The 20,712-nt window shown below is 42.8% G+C and overlaps 1 protein-coding gene across 8 annotated transcripts in view; it reads right to left on the bottom strand.

Annotated features, from left to right (window-relative positions):
- The window catches only part of WDR59 (WD repeat domain 59), a 64,877-nt gene that overhangs the window by 41,647 nt on the left and 2,518 nt on the right, over positions 1 to 20,712 (bottom strand). For 7 of the 8 annotated variants that reach the window (XR_006730499.1, XM_045533942.1, XM_045533949.1 and 4 more), the window contains exons 2-8: positions 15,373 to 15,422; positions 12,458 to 12,593; positions 8,610 to 8,695; positions 7,436 to 7,516; positions 5,239 to 5,276; positions 1,758 to 1,846; positions 101 to 217 (exon numbers count right to left, since the gene is read on the bottom strand). Coding sequence is in view for 7 of the 8 variants with exons in the window: in XM_045533942.1 (XP_045389898.1) it covers positions 101 to 217; positions 1,758 to 1,846; positions 5,239 to 5,276; positions 7,436 to 7,516; positions 8,610 to 8,695; positions 12,458 to 12,593; positions 15,373 to 15,422 (597 nt within the window). In the remaining variant the exon portion in view is untranslated. The remainder of the gene's footprint in view (positions 1 to 100; positions 218 to 1,757; positions 1,847 to 5,238; positions 5,277 to 7,435; positions 7,517 to 8,609; positions 8,696 to 12,457; positions 12,594 to 15,372; positions 15,423 to 20,712) is intronic. The other variant, XM_045533946.1, reaches the window with a different exon arrangement.

The raw sequence follows: 20,712 nt of genomic DNA, 5'->3' as shown, positions 1-20,712 counted from the left end.
CTATGTTAACATGCTATAGCTTTCCTTCCAAAGTGCTGTCATGCATCCCTGATGCCTCCCAAACACAGCTCCTCCAACTGCCCCCGTGGGTGCCCCTCACCTTGACAGAGTTGTCTTGACTGGAGGTAGCAAGAATGTGCTCACTGTCTGGATGCCAGTCCAGGCCATGGATTTTGGAGAGGTGGGCTGCTAGATACTCCACTGCTGTACTGGGTTTCTGCAGGAGATTAGCACTGAGTGTTGTCAATTTAGAAAGAACTCGTTGAGCGTCTTCCATGTAACAGTCTGCTGGGTGCTAAGTGGGGATACTACCAGATACCGCCTTTATCCTTTAGAGACTCCAACTTGTTTTGTGTAAGCCAAACAAAGAACACCAAAAGACTTATCCAGCTCTCCACATGCTTTGTAAATGGGCCTGTGAGCCTACCTGCTTCCCGCTCCTGCCTGATGCACGACTTTAATGGAGGATACAGGTAGTGGGTGCAGTTGGATTAATCCCACTCCCCTTCCTCACAATCACCCAAGAAGAGGAGCCGAGACATCCAAAGAGATCCAACCACAACCAAGAACATAAAAGCATCAATCTTAAAGTGACAGAGCACTAAGATTCCAAAGGAAAACGAACACACATCACGAAAGAAAACAATGCATAATTAATAAGCATACATAAAATGAACTCAGAAGGAAATCTCAGAAATATACATTAAAACAAGATTTTTTTAAGCTATCCAGTTGAAAGATATTTGTAAATAATACTCAAAACTATCGAGGAGGCATTTGTCACTGCTGGCGTACATATAAAATACCAAAACCTTTCTGGGAAAAATTTGGCAAGATTTATATAAGACACTTAAAATTTTCCTTTCTTAAGGGACAGTATTGGCCACCCTATCTCTTCTTCAATTCCCTCTTCTCTTGTGTATGTATGGCAATAGCCCTGTGAAAAGAGGAATAGTGCCAGGACATCCCTGCACAAGCCCTCCCCACAAAGGCTGAGATCTCCAGCCTCAGGTCTCACAAAGCAGGAAGCAGTATTCACACCCGGGTCTCACAGAAGTTGACTGCATAGCAGTAAGGTCCAGGGAGGCCTTTGCCCTGCGTCCTCATGGAGGCCAACACACCAAATTTTCAATAGACTCTACATTGCAGCCGCAGCCTTTTTCATGCCTATCAGTACGTGGGCTGCTGCAGTGAGAATATACGATTGATCTGCAGGCTATTTTGAGGCTGGTGGGATGTCCAGACTTCTAAGGGGGGGTTTGAGCATAAAGAATAGACTGCTCAGTGATCTATGTCAGAAGTATTCAGGATGGTAGCCGCCCTAGAACTAGTTTTCACTTTGCAAACAGCCAGGGATGAGAAGCCTACTGAGCATTCTAGAAGAGTGCCTGGTCCCCTAAATGATACATTCACCAAAATGATATTTTGAAAATAAGGAAACTGAGGCTTAGAGAAGTTACAGTGGATTTCCTGGTGTCATGCATGATTACAACGCAGCAAAATGGAGTGCTAACTTAGGTCAGGCCAAGTTCATTTTCTTAACCACTGATCACAATGCCTCACTTTCCCATCTTCCTTCAACATCAATTACATTGAGAAACAAACATAATCTGATACTATGAGCTTAAAATGGCCAGGCCATTTACCATGCTGCACAAGGTTCCCTGGACTCTCAAGTCCTGGGATGAATAACATGCTCTTCACACTTCTGGGAAGGACCAAAGACCAACTGGGGGGATAAAAAAAAGATTACTCACCCTCTTATCCCATATCCGTACATCACCGTCATGGCTGGTAGCAAGGCAGTTAGCATTTTTTTTATTCCATTTGACCTGGGAGGCACCCGCTGCAAAGAAAAATCAGAGGAAGAAAGCTGCTGCCCTAGGGATTTTGGAAGCAGAGCGCAGGACATCCAGGGGAGTTGGATAATGACTTCTGGATGAATAAGCACAAAACCCTTCGAGTTTCCATGACTGCACCAACTCCAACATTACAGATAAAACGAAGCCAAAAAGTCAATGAATTAACACATGGAACAGGATCACAGTCACCTAATTGAGGAAATAATTGCAGGAAGAAAATCTACAGGTTAGTCTGAGCAGAATCAGCAGGAAGATGCTGTTTCTTACGGAGCAGGAGCTGAGTGAGGCACTGCTGGCTGCTAATTGACTTGTCACACAACCTGACCCTTCCTAACCCCCAATGACTAATCAGAAGAGCCTCAGCTCTCACACCAGCTATGTCTCTCTCTCTCTCTTTTTTTCTGAGGGACAGTCTTAGAAAAACACAGCCTCAAGCTGAAGGCCAGCCACAGAATAAATGCCAATGGTGGCCAATTCTGCCCTTGAGGTTATGTGCCCCCCAACTCTCATCTCCCCAATGGCAGCATCAGACACAGTCACTGGCACTGCACTGAGGAACACCCTTGGCATTGAACAAACTCAGTCCTTTTCCCTCCCACTCTGCCAATACAGAGAGGTAACATTAGTGACAAAAGAGCGACTTAGGACAGGAGGCATAATGTGAGATGCCAGGAAGGGCTGAGACATATGGAAAACTAAGACATAGGAGCACTTCCAGCTGATTCTTAATAAATCAAGTTAATGATGTTAAACCAGAACCACAGTGAAGGTGCTCTTCCTGTCTCTTCTTGTCCCTGCTCACACAGCACACAACATTCCTGCTTTGACCTTTCCCTTTGGCTGGGCGTTTATTACTGGGGAAAGCCCTAGCAGATGCAGCTTTGGAGAGTAACCTCATCCAAGCAGCCCATATAGTGTGACAAGCAAGGACTCAGAATCTAACAGGAAATGGAGAGGCCCAGAGCTTGTCCCTGATCAAAAATATGCTGCCTTGGCTTTGGTTAGGCTGTTTGTCTTTTTCCTTAAGACACAGGTCATCTGAAGTTATCTAGAACAAGTGGTGGCAACTGACAAGAGCAGATTAAAAAAAACAACAAATGGTGGAAACCGCAGAAGATGAAGCAAGGTAGAGTAGTCCTTGGGTGACTCAGTTTCTTTACAAGAAAGAACACCAGCTAGAGGAGAAAGTGTGTAAGAAGAGCTTGCTCAATCTCCTCTTGACAGAATTACTTGAAGAGTTCTAAGAGAACACACTTTTCCCAGCAGGGGGCCCATCAGAACCCAAAGGCTCCCAAAGGATTCTGGGAACCCCCAACCCAACCTGCTTTACTTGGATCTTGGTCAAACAGAGGTCCCAGGCTGGAGAGCTCTCAGGCACACAGAACACTCTGGAGGACACACAAATATGACTATCTGCACAAAGGGCATGAACAATGTGCTCACTGATGGATGGGGACCACAGATCCTGGGGAGCAGGAAGTATCCGGCTGCACCTCTCAGGGAATGTTAGATTCAGCAGCCCATAAAGGTCCACAATCCTCTCATTTGTCTCTTTTCTCCCAGGGTTGCTTGGCCACCCCTGAGAAACCTCACTGAAGTGCAAAAAGGAAAGAAGTCTCCTACTTCTATTTTTTAGAAGAACCTATAACAGAAAAGAAAGCAATTAGAACAAGTGGGCTGGAATAAAGAACCACCTTCCTTTTTGGGGTTCCTCTGAAACCAACCTAACTTAGAAAATTGCAAATAGAAATAAACGAAGGCAGGGAAATGTGATTTGGGCCTTTACAGACCATTTGTATTTTTATTCAGCTGTATGTCCTCTGCATCCAGTCTATGTCTTAGAACATAAGCGCCTATGGGGGTGGTGGGGACTAAATGAATAGAATTATTGAGCACTTAGCATAGAAGCACAGGTGTTGGATTCCTATATCCATGCAACAAACATTTACAGTAGTCTCCCCTTATCCATGATTTCACTTTCCGCAGTTCCAGTTACCCATAGCATACATGGGGTTCAATGCTATCTGCCGTTTTAAGGCATTCAGTGGGGGTCTTGGAATGTATCCTCTGAGGATAAGGGGGGACCACTGTACTTTAAGCATCTCCTTGGATCGGGCACAAATGCCTGTAGTGCCCAAACAAAGAGACTAGTCTATACCACTGAACAAGACAGGCATGGTCCCTAACTTCACAGATCACATAATCCAGCCACTTAATGTAATCCCGATGCTAAGTACCTTTAAACAAGGCATGGGTACAGAGGAAAAAAGAAGAATCATGTATAGTAATCATTTTAGAGCAAACACCAAATATGTATTCAAATGTAACAAGAAGATACAAAGAAATAGAATTTAAGAGACAGAAACATATGTTTTTATCAGGGATGCCAAAATACTGAGTATTAGGCTTTATCACTGTGAGTAAATTGTATCAGTTTTATACCCACATTCTACTCCCAGAAAGTGGTGGGAATGTTCCCTAGTAGCCCCAATTGAGAATTCCAAAAATAGTCAATTCCAACCAAGCAATGAAAACAGGCAGATCAGAAAGTAATTTCAAAGACTCAGCCCGTCCATATTAAATGACACCATGGGGACACAATCAGCATAATCTAGATTGTGGAGTAAACACAGGACAAACAATCTGGTTTCTTTAATTAATAAACTGCAGGAAAAGAAAAACAAACCCAAAAAAGAGAGGGAAAAGATATGTACCAACTAAAAAAGATGAGGAATATATTAACTACTTGCAAGTATGGACTTTATTTGGATTCTGATTCAAAAAATTTTTCAAATAATTGTAATTAAAAAAAAGGCAACTAAAAGAGAAACTATTGGAGAAATCCAAATACTGCTTAGATATTTGATGATATTACAGAGCTATAGTTAATATTTTTAGGTATGTTAGGTATTCTTAGGTACGGTATTGTGGTTGCTTTTTTTTAAAGGAATTCTTCTTTTGTAAAACTGCATACTGAAATATTTGTTGGAGAAATGATATGATACCTGGGTTTTGCTTCAAATCACAAGGGGGATGAAGGCAGGGGTGAAACAGTGGGTAGAAGTAAAGATAAAATAAAAGTGGATGTACGATGACAATTGTGGAAGCTGATGATGAACACAAGGCAGTTCATTTTTTTTCTATTTTTATAAACATTTAAAATTTTCCACAGTAGAAAGTTTACAAACAAATCAACTTGGTTCTTGTCCTTGAATTCTGAAATAAGTTCCTGATCCACACTCGACACTCCTAACTCTAGTTCTGAGAGCAGCATATGGCAAGCCCCTTGCAACATGGGACTTCCAACTCCACCCAGCCACAGAGGAAGGGACGGGAGGGAACTGAGACGCAGACAGGCCGGGGAGTGCACACTCACCCACAGCAGATAGGGCAACGGTAGGTTTCCTTGTGTCTCTGAAATACAAAAAGAAAATATCAAATGCCCAGTTCACAGGCACCATCCACCTGGTCCTTTATACCCTTTGCACATGTTTTTTTCCCCTCACTTTCCTTTCAATGGGAACTTGGAGTAGATCCACTGCCAGGGCCTTAAAAAGAAGTGCAAAGAGAAACCTCTTTCCCTCCAGGTAGATGAACTTTCTCAGCCACTTCAATGAGGTCGAGTCTGAATTTCAAATGACATAGTTGTATCTATAGAAAACAACGTGATTCAGGACAGCCTGGGTTACCCCCATGTAGTGAGAGAGGAAGCCAATAGAATCCCCTCCTTGTGTCACTTCTTATAGTGACAATGAGATGACAGTCATGGAAGTATAACTACAAGAAACTGCCCATCAGCATTTCAAAGGCAGATTAAAAAAAAAAAAACTACTCTAAATGTTCACAATGGCCAAGGGGCAGAAGCAACAGATGAAGAGATAAACAAAATGTAGTATATCCATACAATAGAATATGATTCAGCCTCAGAAAGAGGAAATTCTGATGTGTGTCACAACATGGAAGAAACTTGAGGACATTATGCTAAGTGAGATAAGCCAATCACAAAAAGATAAATACTGTATGATTCCAGTCACATGAGGTGGTTAGAGTGGTCAAATTCATAGAAACAGAAAGTGTAAGGGTGGTTGTTAGGGAGGAGGGGTTACTGTTTAATGGATATAGAGTTTCAGTTTTGCAAGATGAAGAAATTCTGGAGAACTCTTGCACAATAATGTGAATATGCTTAACACTACTGAACTTTATATTTTTAAATGGCTCGGATGGTAAATTTCATGTTGTATGTTTTTTCACACAATTAAAAAAAAAGAACTACTCTGAATATAATGGGAGACAGACAGAGGCTCCACTGTTTACTATACAGTCAGAGGAGCAACTTCTCCACCAAATGGTAAAATCACAGAACTGGGCAGCACCCTATGGCTCAGGAAGCCAGATGAGGCAAATCTGGGGCCTCAGTTTACTGTTTAGCAAAGCTGAGAAGGATTCAGTGTCTTTCAATCATGAAAATACTAGTTTTATGTAAATGAGGGATACTCTCTAATCTTGCCACATAGCTCCCTGGGTGTTATTTAAGAGGATCCCTCTTTCACTTCCCCTGGATTTTGTGCTCTCCTCTCTAGCAGGGCTTTTAGGCCAGTCACCTCTGAAGTGGTCATCTGTAATATGCGCAATGCTTGGTGGAGTCAGCTGGACACACCCTTACTCCGAAGAGCCCCTCTCACTGGTCTGTTCCACCCAGTACCTGGCCTGTCTTCTGCCTACCATCCCACCTTTTAGTGGAAACATCACAAAGCCACTGCCATGAAGGAAGCAGAGTGACCTGGTTAGAGGATAGGGGGTCTAGTTAGGGAGAGTGTGCAGCCTACCCCTCAGAGCAGTGCTCTCTAACTGTATGGCACAGGGAACGCTGTTCTCCAATGGGAGAGGGAATAGACATTTACAGCCTTATGCCGGGCCGGGCCCTCAGCTGGGTGTCCCTATACTCTTTGTAGGAGGTCATTAGGGTCCTTTTACAGATGGGGAATTGAAGCCTCACAAAGAGTAGAGACCTGAGCAGATGTGTCCCTTAGCACTGCCTGCTGCCGCAGAGGTGTGTCTGTACCCTGTCAAAATCCCCCACCATCACCTGCCACCTCAGTAAATTCCAGCTCACCTTCCAAATGTCAGCACCTGCGTTTCTCTGCCAAAGGGAGTTCCTGGGCTGCTGAGGTCCACTTTGCAAACCTTCGTGACAGGGCTGAAGTGCCAGGGAATTAAGACCCCTGGGGGCAAGCTTCACCAATGACTGACAGTGTAGTACCCCGCTTCCCTAGCCCTGGGTGGGACCCCTGTGATGGGGAGTTTCACACTAGCGCCTGGCACTCCCCAGCAAGACTACCCTCAACCTGCTCCGTGTACCTGGTGGATAATGCTCCCTTTATTTTTGGGATCCTGATCCTGCGTCTCTTCATCATCCCACCAGGGTTTCTTTCACTCCTAAATGATATATTTGCACTCAAATCCTTATCTCAGGGTCTGTACCTAGGGGAAACCAAACTAAGACACTTGATCTCTAAAATAAACATTCCAAATCATCCCACAGCCAACAGGCTGTGCCTCTTAATTGTTCTTACTTGATATCCCAAATGTAGATGTAGGTGTCCACAGAGCTGGTAACCAGCAGGTCTGGCTCGAACACTGCCCAGTCCAAGTCGCTAGGACAAAAAGAATAAACAGAACAACAAAGAAAAGAAAAAAGTTCAGAGTCCAGTTCCAAAGTACTAGCAAATCTAGTTACCAGTGGCTTCAGAATGCCATCATTAATGGGCTAGGAATCTCCCAAGTTCTTTGGGAATGAACAAGAGCTAACTGAACATGGAAGAAAACTTTCAGGTCCTTCACCCTGTGGTTACCAGCTACACTATCACCTGCTCCCAAAAAAGAAACAGAGCGTTTGAACTTAAAACAATCTCTCTCTCTCTGAATAAACAGACAAAACAAAGGACAAACATGCAAAGTAATCATCAGACTCCACCACAGGTACCTTGGGTGAACTCAACATCTGCTAAGCAGCAGAAAACTGCCGTGCAGCTCTCAAGGAGGGCGACAGGCCCCTGGTGCCCCTCTCGTGCTCTCGTCCCTAGACAGGCAGTGACTCCACGGAACATCTTGCACAGGCCCAGGTGTCTCACATTTCCCATCTCTTCCAGGTCAGCTTCACCCCCTGCCCTCCTCGCTGCTACTCTCCAGAAAAATTATTCCCAATCCACAAACATGACCCAGGGAAAGAGTAGATCAAGGAACACTCTGGAGGCCAACTAGAGGGCCTGAGTAGAGGGTGAATGTGCATTTGGGTAAGCGTTTTGCAGGAGCTGCGTGGTAAGAGCAGCTCCTGGGGAGCTGCTTCCAGGGAAGAGCTGCTTCCACTGCTGCCAGGGAAGAGCAGAGGGCTGCGCCCTGGTGTCTCCATGTGCTCCTGGGCGCTGCTGGTCGTGAACCAGGGGGTTCTGCTGCATAACTTCCTCTACCTCCTGTGGCAAAGATCAGCTCTAATCCTCTCCTCTGGACTGGGCTGCATCTGTCTAAGCATCTCCTGGGACTGGGGTCAACAGCTACACAATGATGCTTCCTAAATTCCCATTGCTCTTCACTGTGTTCCTCACCAGTGGATACTAATGACCCATTGGCCGCCCAGGGCCAATGCAACCCAGAGGGTCAAGCCATGTGAGGACGGCATCACTGTCTCACTCCCTAAGGGACTGTAACAAAGCGCGACAGGCCGAGAAGCTGTGGAGCGCTTGTGTCTACCTGATTACACGAGTATGGCCTTGCAAGGTTGTGCCGACTTCTCCACTGCCGTCTTTCCACTTATAAAGGTCAACCCGTTGGTTACTCTGAAAAGAAACAAGGGAAATAAAGGATTATGAGGGAGGAAAAAAATTTTTTAAATTTTTAAAAGAGTAAAAAAAAAAAGAAACAAGAGAAAGGTGGTAGCGGGTAGTACAGCATGCACATCAGAATATACGCTCACACCCCAATCTGCTTAAGGCAGAGAAGAGGAAGCCATGCGGAAGCCAAGCTGCATGGCAGAGATCCTTCAGGTTGAACTTTAAAAAAAAAGCCATCAGAAACAAGTATAATTAGCATAAATTTGAGCTACCCACAGCTCAGTAGGTAGGGCTGTGAACCTCAAAATGGAAAGGCAGTACTATCTTAAAAGGGACCCACCCTGAACAGTCACAGCTGAACTGAAGGTACACATGCACTCCTGAGCATGTTTATGAGCTCTAGAGATGTTCCCAACCACTGGAGGAACCTCGTCCCCGACCCCCAAAGGTCACAGGCTTGTCTCTCCAGCTAAGGTCACAGGCTTGTCTCTCCAGCTACTGCCATACTCAATGTGATTTTCAGCTCACCCTCTCTATTACGAAATGCCCAGAGTCCACCTACCACACTTTAGGAACACAGGTACACAAGAAAGAAAAGAGAAATACCACCAAGAGGGTGACCTAGAAGGCAAAATTACATAGGACTCTTTGAAATGTGCTTATATGGAATTTCTTAAAGGGTTGAACAGAAAGAGGGAAAATGGATCAGAAGAAACCAAAACTACAATAGGAAAAAGGAAGAAAAACAAAAGTCTCCATCAAAGAACACTTCACTTAGAAACAACAAAACACCAAAGGCTCCCTAAATATCATGAGTTTATGAAACACACTGAAAGTCAATTAAGATTACTAATAGACTGAGAACAATTTAATAGACTGAGGCCATTTAATAATTTCTCAACTGACAGATATAACAGGTTTTCATTTTAGCTCAAAAACAGTCAGATGTACAAGTTCTGAGATTTTTATCCTGAAATGCCAGTTTCCAAATCTAAATAGGTAAGGTTCTTGTGAAAAGGTTACAATTCAAAATAGCTTCTGACAGGAAAAGCAATGAAAAGAAAAGTCCCCTTAATTTATAATAATATTCTCTACCACTTCCAGAAGGTCTGTTAGTGCCTACCTATGTACTAGGCACCTTAATGAATCTGACCTCTGACCTTTCCCACCATCCTGTCCTGTCATCACCTACGTTACACATGAGCCCCTGAGGCTCAGAAAGAAAGTTGAGCTCAAGATAAAACAGTGAATGTTAAAACTAGGACTCGACCTCAGATTTGCCTAACTCTAAAGCTCTTTCTCAAAGGTTGCCTTCCAACCAAGAATGACAAAAGAAAAAAAATAGATAAATGGAACTTCATTGAAATTAAAACTTTTGTGCAAAGGACATTATCAACAAAGTGAAAAGACAACTATCAGGAGAAAATACTTGCAAATCGTAGATCTTACAAACGTCTAGTATCCTGAATATATAAAGAACTCTTGCAACTCAACAACAAAAATATAAACAACCCAATTCAAAAAAGGGCAAAGGACTTGAAAAGACATTTCTCCAAAGACAACATATAAATGGTCAAAAGACAAATAAGAAGATGCTCAACATCGTTAGTCATTAGGGAAATGTAAATCAAAAATTTATAATAAGGCACCATTTCATACTCAACATAGTGACTGTAGTAGAGGACAATGAATTGTTCACTTTAAAATGATTAATTGGTTGATGTCCAAGGACAGAAGATTAAAAAAAAAAAGAAACTAAAATGATTAATTGGGCCAGGCACGGTGGCTCACATCTGTAATCCCAGCACTTCGGGAGACTGAGGCAGGAGGATCGCTTAAGGCCAGGAGTTTGAGACCAGCCTGGGAAACACAGCAAGACCCCATCTCTACAAAAAATTTTGGGACATGCCCATATAGTCTCAGCTACTCAGGAGGCTGAGGCAGGAAGATGGCTTGAGCCCAGGAGTTTGAGGTTACAGTGAGCTATGGCACCATTGCACCCCAGCCTGGGCAACAGAGCAAGGCCTTGTCTCTAAATAAAAAAAAGATTAATTGTCAAAAAACAAACAAAAAAGGCTGTCTTCTTCCTTACCGCTCCTGAACAAATGCAGTGTTAATCCACTCAGGCCAAGTACTGAGTAGTCAGCCTTTATCAGTGGTTCCCAATCAGGGGTAATTTTGCTTCCTAGGGGACATGTGACAACATCTAGAAACATTTTTTGTTGTTGCAACAAGGGGGAGGTAGGATACTACTGGGATCTAGTAGGTGAGGCCCATGGATGTTGCCAAATATCCCACAATGCACAGGAGCAAGGAACAGTCCGCACCAGAAAGAATTACGGTTGGCCTAACATGCCAAGGTCGGCAAACCCTGGACTAAACAATCAAGGCCAGAGGGTGAGAGGGAAGCTTAAGGGCCCAGGAGTGTAAGCTGACAAAAAGAACTCTTTTCTAACCCCCAGGAAGAGGCAAAGAGTGGAAAGGCAGTAGAGTGACTCTCTCTTTCTCTTTCACAATAGTCTGGAAAATCAGTGCCAGCTCAGACAACCACGGTTAAAGTCAGATCCTGTTTTGGAAATGACTGGGAACAGCAGCTTTTTGTTCCTCCTCAAGCTGACAAAGTTGCTCTTCTCTCTTTGCCCAGATGCTTTCCTTCTGCAGACTGCTGTTCCTGACGAGAACAGATCCAGACAGCATACAGAATGGTCCCACCTCTGGTTAATAAGAAGGATCCCTTCAAATACTCTCCATCCAGCCCAGCGCAAAAGGAGCAAAAGGTTCAGATCTCTAATTGTTCTCGGAGAATAGCATGATGATACAGAATTTGGAGAAAGATGCCAGAGATGGTCCAGTCCAGAATCTTTTTGAGTAATGAATCCCTCAGAAAACCTAATAAAACTTAGGCATTTTTTCTCTGGAAAAGTTCACATATAAACAGGCACATAAAATGTGAGGGGGTTAACAAATCTAATGAGTCCCAGTTGAAGAAGAATGCCTTCCTTTGAGCACAAGGGTATGGGGAGTCTTCTGATTCCTTCAAAAGTGAAGGTCAACCCAGACCAGCTCCCAGTTACTGTCCTTAGAATGTCTTTCAAAGTCATCTGCCATTCGGCCACTGGCTAGGTACATAGCTGCTGATGAAAACAGGTTCTTAAGGCCGGGCGCGGTGGCTCACGCCTGTAATCCTAGCACTCTGGGAGGCCGAGGCGGGTGGATCGCTCAAGGTCAGGAGTTCGAGACCAGCCTGAGCAAGAGCGAGACCCCGTCTCTACTAAAAATAGAAAGAAATGATCTGGACAACTAAAAATATATATAGAAAAAATTAGCCGGGCGTGGTGGCGCATGCCTGTAGTCCCAGCTACTCCGGAGCCTGAGGCAGTAGGATCGCTTAAGCCCAGGAGTTTGAGGTTGCTGTGAGCTAGGCTGATGCCACGGCACTCACTCTATCCAGGGCAACAAAGCGACACTCTGTCTCAAAAAAAAAAAAGAAAACAGGTTCTTACCACACACAGAAATGGAGGCATACACCTGTTTCCTTTTCAAAATCTGACTTCAGTGTCTAGAAATACAAGGCCTGACCACAGTGGGACCAGGAAACATTTCCACCTGGATTTAATCTGTAACTTGCATCTGTCGAAGAGAACCATCCAAACCTCTTTTCCAACTGAGCAATAAGGATTGAATTCTCTTCTCTACACACGACATGGACCTGCCAACCCCAGATGACACATTTAAAAGCATTCTCCTGTACACCTTGAATGAACTCACCGAAGCTGCAAAATAATACGCAAAGCTGTCATGAGGATTCCACTGCACAGCTCCAATATCCCATTTGCTCTGGCGAGAGATCTTTCGGTGACCTTCAAAAGGGGCATCTAGATTAACGATGTATAAGAATCTGCGTCTAGGAAAACGACATCAACATTATAACAATATGACAGCATTCGTATGAAGACAGAAAAGCACATTTGGAATTGCACACGGTTTGCAAGCAGTGTTCTAAAAAACCGCAGATATAAATGCCATTTATCTACTCTGAGAGGCATACAAGTGACAAAAGTAACTCAAGCTGGCTGTTAGGCAAAGGCAGGCAGTATCCCTATGACAGTCTACCTCCATAGATGGCCTTCCCTGAGAGCCTGACCTTTTCTCCTGGATTCAGCTCCACTCTGCCCCTCTCCCAGCCCTTCCGAATCCCCCAACTAGGATTAATGACTAGTATTAATTCATTCCACATTATTCCCATTGCATGGTTTGCATTTATCTCTGTAGCAGGACTACTAACGTTAAGGCTCTAGTCCCGATTTAACTAAGTGTTTAGAGTATGGGCCATGTCTTGAATATCTCTGTATGCCATACCTCTTCAGTCCCCAACCCCTGGGCCGCAGCCAGTTAGGAACTAGGCCACATCACCACCTGATCTCTGCCTGCCCCACTCTCCTCATCCCGTCCATGGAAAAACTGTCTTCCACGAAATTTAGAAACCAGGCTAACACAGCAGAAGATGAGTGACGGGCAAGCAAGCGAAGCTCCATCTGTATTTACAGCTGCTCCCCATCGCTCACACCACCACATGAGCTCCATACACACACCCCCACCCGTCTGTGGAAAAACTGTCTTCCAGGAAACCAGTCCCTGGTGCCAAAAAGGTTGGGGACCACTGCCCCATCTCACTAGGCACAGTGCTCTGCACTCAACAAATGTGTGTTCAATTAAACACATCACTTATCACTAAGTCAAAATCCTACAGAAAATCTCAAATTCCCTTGCAAGCTGACTACCTGGTGAAGGAAACTAAATTAAATCTATCAGAAGGGGAAATGATAACCAAAAAAAGGAATAATAATGAAAATAACATATTAAGTGCTAATAATGTTCAAGGTGACATCAGTATAAAGGATCTGAAAACAGGGATGTTCTATGTTCACCTATTTTCTTTTTACTTTAAGTAAAAAAAATCCTTGTGTGAATCAACATCTCTCTAGCCATCAACTACTGCTTTTTCACTAGAGACCACTCCAAGCCCCAGGATAAGAATAGAGGATAGGAAGGTTCAAAAATGAAGAGAAAGATCAATAATCTCTTCTCAGAAGAGCTAGGAAATAGCATGTAAAACCCTAGGTGGTAGCAGACACCCTAAGGAGGGAAGGTTGAGAGAGAAGAAAAACCCAGGGAAGATACAATTTCACAGAACTTCGGGGACCTCTAAGAAAGTTAGTGCACAACAAAGATCTAGAACCTCTGGCCTCCTCTAAAGGAATCACCTGATCCTGTGATGGGCAGCTGGCGTGCTCCCATTAGAAAGAAAACAGTACAAGGCTATGAGATACACGTAACGAGTGTGTAGCAATAGGCTAGTCCAGAGACCTCATAAAGCAAATGTAAGAACAGCAGAAAGTGGGCACTTTAGGGCGAACATGCCTGACTGAACATATGTGTTTATCTTCATTTCCCCCAATGACCCACCAAACTAAGAGCAATGAAAAAAGACAAAAACCCACAAAGACAAAGAAAATGAGAAAGGAAATGAAAGGCAGATGGACAAATGGTAATTGACTTAGAGTAAAGAAAGCTAAATAAAGCCTGAGTGCCTGTAGAGGGAAGTGGATGAGAAGCCTTATAATGCAACTTGACTTTTTAAACTATGTACAGGTATTGCCTTGATTTTAAAAAGATGCTTTAAAAATGAGTAGGAAATTAATAACGTAATACACCAAAGACCATTGATTTGTATACTTTAAATGAGCGAACCGTATGGTATGTTAATTATATCTCAATAATGTGTTTTTTAAAAAGTAAGTAAGGAACTAGGGACAGGAAGGAGAGATACCAATTTTTCCTTACCTGTGCACCCAATATGACACAAGAAAATGGTATCAACACTTGTCTCTGGGGAAGGAGGTCAGAGGTAGGATGGAAACTTACTTTTCATTGTATGTCCTTTTGAACTACTTACGTTTGCCATGCGGTGTGCTTTTTGTTAAAACGTAAATTAAAACACAATTTCAAAATAAAATAATGAAACTAACAGAAAAGAAAATACTGTCACTGATTTGTAAATGGGTTAATAAACAGCAAAGTTAAAGAAAATGCAGGTGAATTTGAGAGGTAGGGGTTGTAATTCAGAGCAACTTGAAGGGAAGGGTACCCCAACCATTGAATGTTATCACACTGGTACAATGTTAGGGATATTAGCAAAGGCAGAGATGGCCCTTCATTGCCAGAATCTTAAACATCTTTGAGCTAGAGGACACTACAGAAAGTATGTGGCTCAATTCCTTCATGATGCCATTGAACTCCTTCATAAGAAAACCAAGGTCCAGTTAGGCCAACTGAATAAACATCCAGGGCATCACCAGTAGTGGATTACTTCAATCCTAGTAGCTATGTCTGACCATACCAGACTGCATCCTTGAAGAATCTGCATAATAAACAAAAAACTCTAATTTCAAGACAAAGCTACCAGTCAATAAAATTTCAAAGGAATTTGATTGCTTACCTGTTTGCGCAGAGACAAAATAAACTGCAAACAATCCCCACGAGTACCCCTGAGGTCACCAGGATATCAGAACTAAACTCCATGATCATAATCCTTAAATATATTTTCCAAGTTCCTGGAAACCTCCTGATGTGCAGTTTCTTCCCCAAAAATCATGGCAGACAAACTCTGAAAGCTCACTTACCCAGAAAGCACTGCATGCTGCCCAAGACAGTCCACAGACATTGCAGTTGCCTATGAGAGAGAACACAGATTCAGTCCTGCCAGCAAACCCAGCTCAGGGTGGAGAAGCCTCTTCCTCTTCTCATCTCTCAGGTAGTTCTCGGCTAGCAAGTATCATTAATTCTCTACAGAGGATACTGTTTTGTGTTTTTTCTTTTAGAGACAGGGTCTCACTCTGTCACCCAGAGCTGGAGTGCTGTGAGTGGCAAGACCACAGCCCATTGTAACCTCAAACTCCTAGACTTAAGTGATTCTCCCACCTCAGCCTCCTGAGTAGCTGGGACTACAGGTCTGCACCACCTTGCCCAGCTAATTTTTTTTTTTTTTTTTTAGAGATGGGGTCTCACTATGTTGCCCAGGCTGGTCTCAAACTCCTGGCCTCAAGTAATCCTCCCACCTCAGCCTCCCAAAGTGTTGGAATTACGGGTGTGGGCCACCACCCAGTCTACAATGGATACTTCTATCCCTTCTAGTTTCATATTCACTTTATTTTTAATTTTTTTAAAGACAGAGTCTTGCTATGTTACCAAGGCTGGTCCCAAACTCCTGGTCTCAAGCAATCCTCCCACCTCAGCCTTCAAGTACACGTTCACTTTTGACAACAGGGCAGTTGCTATCTGTTACCCCTCACACCAGGACTACAGACAGCCAGGCTGGCACATTCTAAATTGAGGAGATAGAAGTCCTGGAGCCCTTGGGGAGTCTGACTAGCTCAGAGAAAACAGCAGCTACTATGCACAAAAAGCCTCTTCCAAGTGAAACCTAACCTGGGACATCCTCCTCCAACACACACACACAAGATACCCATGCCTTTCCAAAGGGCATGGACTCCTCCTCAAGCCATATGGCAGCTGGCAATATTCAAACACCACCCCTGCTGAATCCAAGGTCATATGCTTCTTATTAAGATGCCCAGTTCACATTCAATCTGAAGTTTCTAGCGCATGTTGCTGGTTTCCATTTTCCAGGTCTCCCAGTTCCTAGGGAGCATAACCATTTTAGCATCCAATGTCTGATTCCCAAAAACGACTGCACTGAGTCCAAAGAATTTGCATTCAGGCCAAAAGTACAAGGCTGATTAAACTTGGCAGTTATAGCCCTAAATTCTTTTATTTGGACAAGTTCAAATCCTGCTGCATTCTCATGGCATCATCATCAGTTTGTGCCACGGTTTGGTTACTGAATGCTCTAAGTTCTTTCCAAGAGAAAATCCATTTTGTACATTCTGCCACAATGTCAAATCATAAATTCTTTCCCTCATCTTCACTGACCTTTTTAAAGAGGTTTCTCACACTTGTCTACCCTCAAAAAAAAAAAAAAAATCATAGGTGATATTAGGGACGAGAGGCCAGAGTACTCTCACTGGAGGCTGAAAAGTGATTAATATGCATCCTTCATTGCACTTAGAGTCGTGAGCAGAGAAAAGCCCAGCTGGAAAAGCAGGCAGTGAAATGAGATGCCATTTCTAGAACTCCTCTGTGCAATTTATAGATTAATGGTATGAAAGAGGGCAAGATGGCTCCACCAACAAGGTCAGTGTAATCTTTCTGGAGGGTATCTGGTAGATAGCACATACCTAAGATGGCCCCCAAGATTCTGGGCCTGTGGTGTGTATACACCTTCTCCCTGCTACTCAACACTAATCAAACACTAATCTAGGTACTGCTGTGAAAGGATTTTATAGATGTAATTAATTAAGGTTCCAAATCAGTCGACCTTAAGATAGAGACCTGAAACAACCCAGTGTCCACTGATATATGAGTGGATAAACCAAATGTATTAAAGACATACAATGGAATATTATCCAGCCTTAAAAGGGAAGGAAATTCTGATCCATGCTACAACATGGATGAAACTTGGAAACATTATGCTAAGTAAAGTACACCAGACACAAAAGGACAAATTTTGTAAGACTCTACCTAATAAAAGCAAATTCACAGAAACAGAAAGTTTAGGTTAGAGGTTGTCAGGGGCACAGGAAAGCGGAGAATAGGGAGCTATTGTTTAATGGGTACAGAGCTTCTGTTTGGGTTGTTGATGAAATGTTCAGGGGATAGGAAGGACTGAGAGACCTAATCTCGTTGGCCTTTTAAATCTAGGTCCAGAGGTCAGAGACAGGAAGTCAGAGACTGAAAAGGTGAGATTCAACATGAAGAAGATTCTCCAGGGCTGGCTGTGAAGATGGAGGGGACCACATGACAAGGACCTGAAAGTGGTCTCTGGGAGTTAACAGCGACCCCTAAATAACAACCAGCAAGAAAATAGAGATCTCTGTCCTATAACCCCTAAGAATTGAATTTTGCCAACAACCTGAATGAACCTGGAAGTGGATTCTTCCTAAGTAAAGTCTCCAGATACGAATATAGCTGGCTGACACCCTGATTTCAGCCTGTGAGATGCTGAACAAAGAAATCAGCCGTGCAGTGCCTGGACTTCTGACCTAGAGAACTGTGAACTAACAAATGGGTGTTATTTTGAGCTGCTAAATTTGCAGTGTACAGTGACAGAATACTAATAAAGTGTGATCTGAAAACAGGATAAAAAAAGTCACGCCCTTTGGGTCAGTAATTCCACCTCCAGAATACAGCAAAAAGTTTTATGCACAGAGCTGCTTATTTTATGTTATCTGCAAGTAAATAATGCATATCTATGCAATCGGATATTCTGGAAGCATTCAAAAATGACATGAAAAATGCATTAGTCAAAACTGCAAATAAAGTATCATAACTCACCGTATCAGGGGAAGTTATTTAAAAAAGAAAAACCACAGAGTACCAGAGTACTACTCAGCCACAAGAAACATGGTGATCTAGCACCTCTGGGATTATCCTGGATAGAGCTAGAGCCCATTCTGCTAAGTGAACTATCACAAGAATGGAAAAACACATGTATTCACCATTAAATTGGTATTAACTGATCAATACTTATGTGCACACATGGAAGCTTAGAAAGGAAGTAACTTGCCCAAGATTACATGGTAGATTGGTGGCATAACCTAGACACTTTCTAGCATCAAACTCATAACCTCTTTGCTATACTGTGCTCCTCCCCATTCATCACTGGATCTCTATATTAAGTTTTCTAGAAAACAAATAACTCACAGTGTTCACATCTTCATAGTCACTTCCACCAAAAATAGCCCTACTATATCCCTTCATCTCTACAGTTTTCAAAATAAACATTAAGTGAAACTGAAAAAACAGGAACCAAAGCTGGATTGATCCAGAAAAATACACAGACTTTTAACTATTTATAACTTTGCTCTTTGCTCTTGGCTAAAGAATTTGCCGAGTTGGTTTTTTTGTTTTTGTTTTATTTTGATTTTTATTAGCACGAAACATAGTCCTCAATCTTTATCTTTCTGAAAGAGTTGTTAGGCTCTACTATTTGCCAGGCACTATGGATACAGCAGTGAACAAAACAGAATTTCTTGTCCACATCAAGCTATCATACCTACATTTTACTAACAAATCACCAACCATTAGGTCAGCAGAGAGTATACTTTCTGCTGAGATGCCTCATTTTCAATTTCAAGGTAGCAGAAAAAAAGAAAATATTGGAGAATATCTTTATGAACCTAGGATATGGAAAATTTTCTTAGAAAGACTCGAAAAGCACAATCCATAAATTTAACTGCATTAAAATTAAACTTCTGTTCATCAAAAGATACCATATAGCTGGGCACAGTGGCATATGCCTACAGTCCCAGCTTTGGGAGACTGAGGTGGGAGGATCACTTGAGGCCAGGAGGTCAGGGCGGCAGTGTGCCTGACTGTGCTTGTGAATAGCCACTGCACTCCAGTCTGGGCAACATAGTGAAACCCCGTCCCTAAAAATAAAATAAAATAATAATAATAACAATAAAAAGATACCATAAAGACAAAAAGGCAAGCCACAACCTGGGAGAATATATTTACAACCTGTGTAACCAATATAGAATTAGAATCTAGAAAAACTTTTTACACTCTTCTTAATCTATAAGAAAGATGACTCAATTAAAAAACGGCACAAGACATAAATAGGTATTTGGGTTAATAATAATCAATATTGGTCCATTAATTGTAAAAAATGTGCCATACAAGTGCAAGTAAGATGTTAATAACAGGAGAAACTGGGTACGAGGTATATGGAAACTCTCTGTACTATCCTCTCAATTTTTCTATAGGTCTACTTTTTTCTGTAAAACTTCTAAAATGAAAGTTTAAGAACTGTGAAAACCATTCTGGGAGGCTGAGGTGGGAGGATTGCTTGAGCCTGGGAGTTTGAGGTTACAGTGAGCTATGATGACGCCATTGCACTCTAGCCCAGGCAAAAGAGCAAGATCTTGTCTCAAAAAAGAAAAACAGGCCAGGCGCGGTGGCTCACGCCTGTAATCCTAGCATTCTAGGAGGCCGAGGCGGGTGGATCATTTGAGCTCATGAGTTCGAGACCCGCCTGAGCAAGAGTGAGACCCCCCGTCTCTACTAAAAATAGAAAGAAATTATATGGACAACTAAAAATATATATAGAAAAAATTAGCGGGGCATGGTGGCACATGCCTGTAGTCCCAGCTACTTGGGAGGCTAAGGCAGGAGGACTGCTTGAGCCCAGTAGTTTGAGGTTGCTGTGAGCAAGCTGACACCACAGCACTCTAGCCTGGGCAACAGAGTGAGACTCTGTCTCAAAAAAAAAGAAGAAAAACAAAAAGAACTGTGAAAACCTAAATACTTTTTCCTAATTCAAAATTGTTAATTGATATAATTGATTTTTAAAATTTATTCATTCAGTAAATATTTGTTGAGCACCTGCTAATACCATGTGGGATACAGAAGCCAAAAAAAACAAAGTCTCCATCCTCTCACAGCTTACATCATGGTAGGGGGAAAGAGTAAAATAAATAGTGAGGGGAAATATGGTACCAGAAATGATCAGAGAAGTGGGCAGAGACTAGTACACAAAACAGTCCAAAATAAAAGATTGTATTTTATCCTAGGTACCATAGAATGCCACTGAAGGATTTTCACCAAGAGAGAGATATGAACAAATTATGTTTAAAAATTCATCTTCAGGCCAGATGCAGTAGTTCATGCCTACAATCCTAGCACTCTGGGAGGCCGAGGAGGGAGGATCGCTTGAGCTCAGGAGTTCGAGACCAGCCTGAGCAAGAGCAAGACCCATCTCTACCAAAAAAAAAAAAAGAAAGAAAAAAAGAAAGAAAAACTAGCTGGGCATGGGGTAGCATGTGCCTGTAGTCCTACTCGGGAGGCTGGGGCAGGAGGATCACTTGAGCCCAGGAGTTGGAGGTTGCAGTGAGCTATGACGA

The sequence above is a fragment of the Lemur catta genome, chromosome 20, assembly GCF_020740605.2.
Source record: "Lemur catta isolate mLemCat1 chromosome 20, mLemCat1.pri, whole genome shotgun sequence".
NCBI classification, from domain to species: domain Eukaryota; kingdom Metazoa; phylum Chordata; class Mammalia; order Primates; family Lemuridae; genus Lemur; species Lemur catta.
Note: the sequence above shows the minus strand (reverse complement) of the source record. Positions and strands in the feature narration are given on the sequence as shown.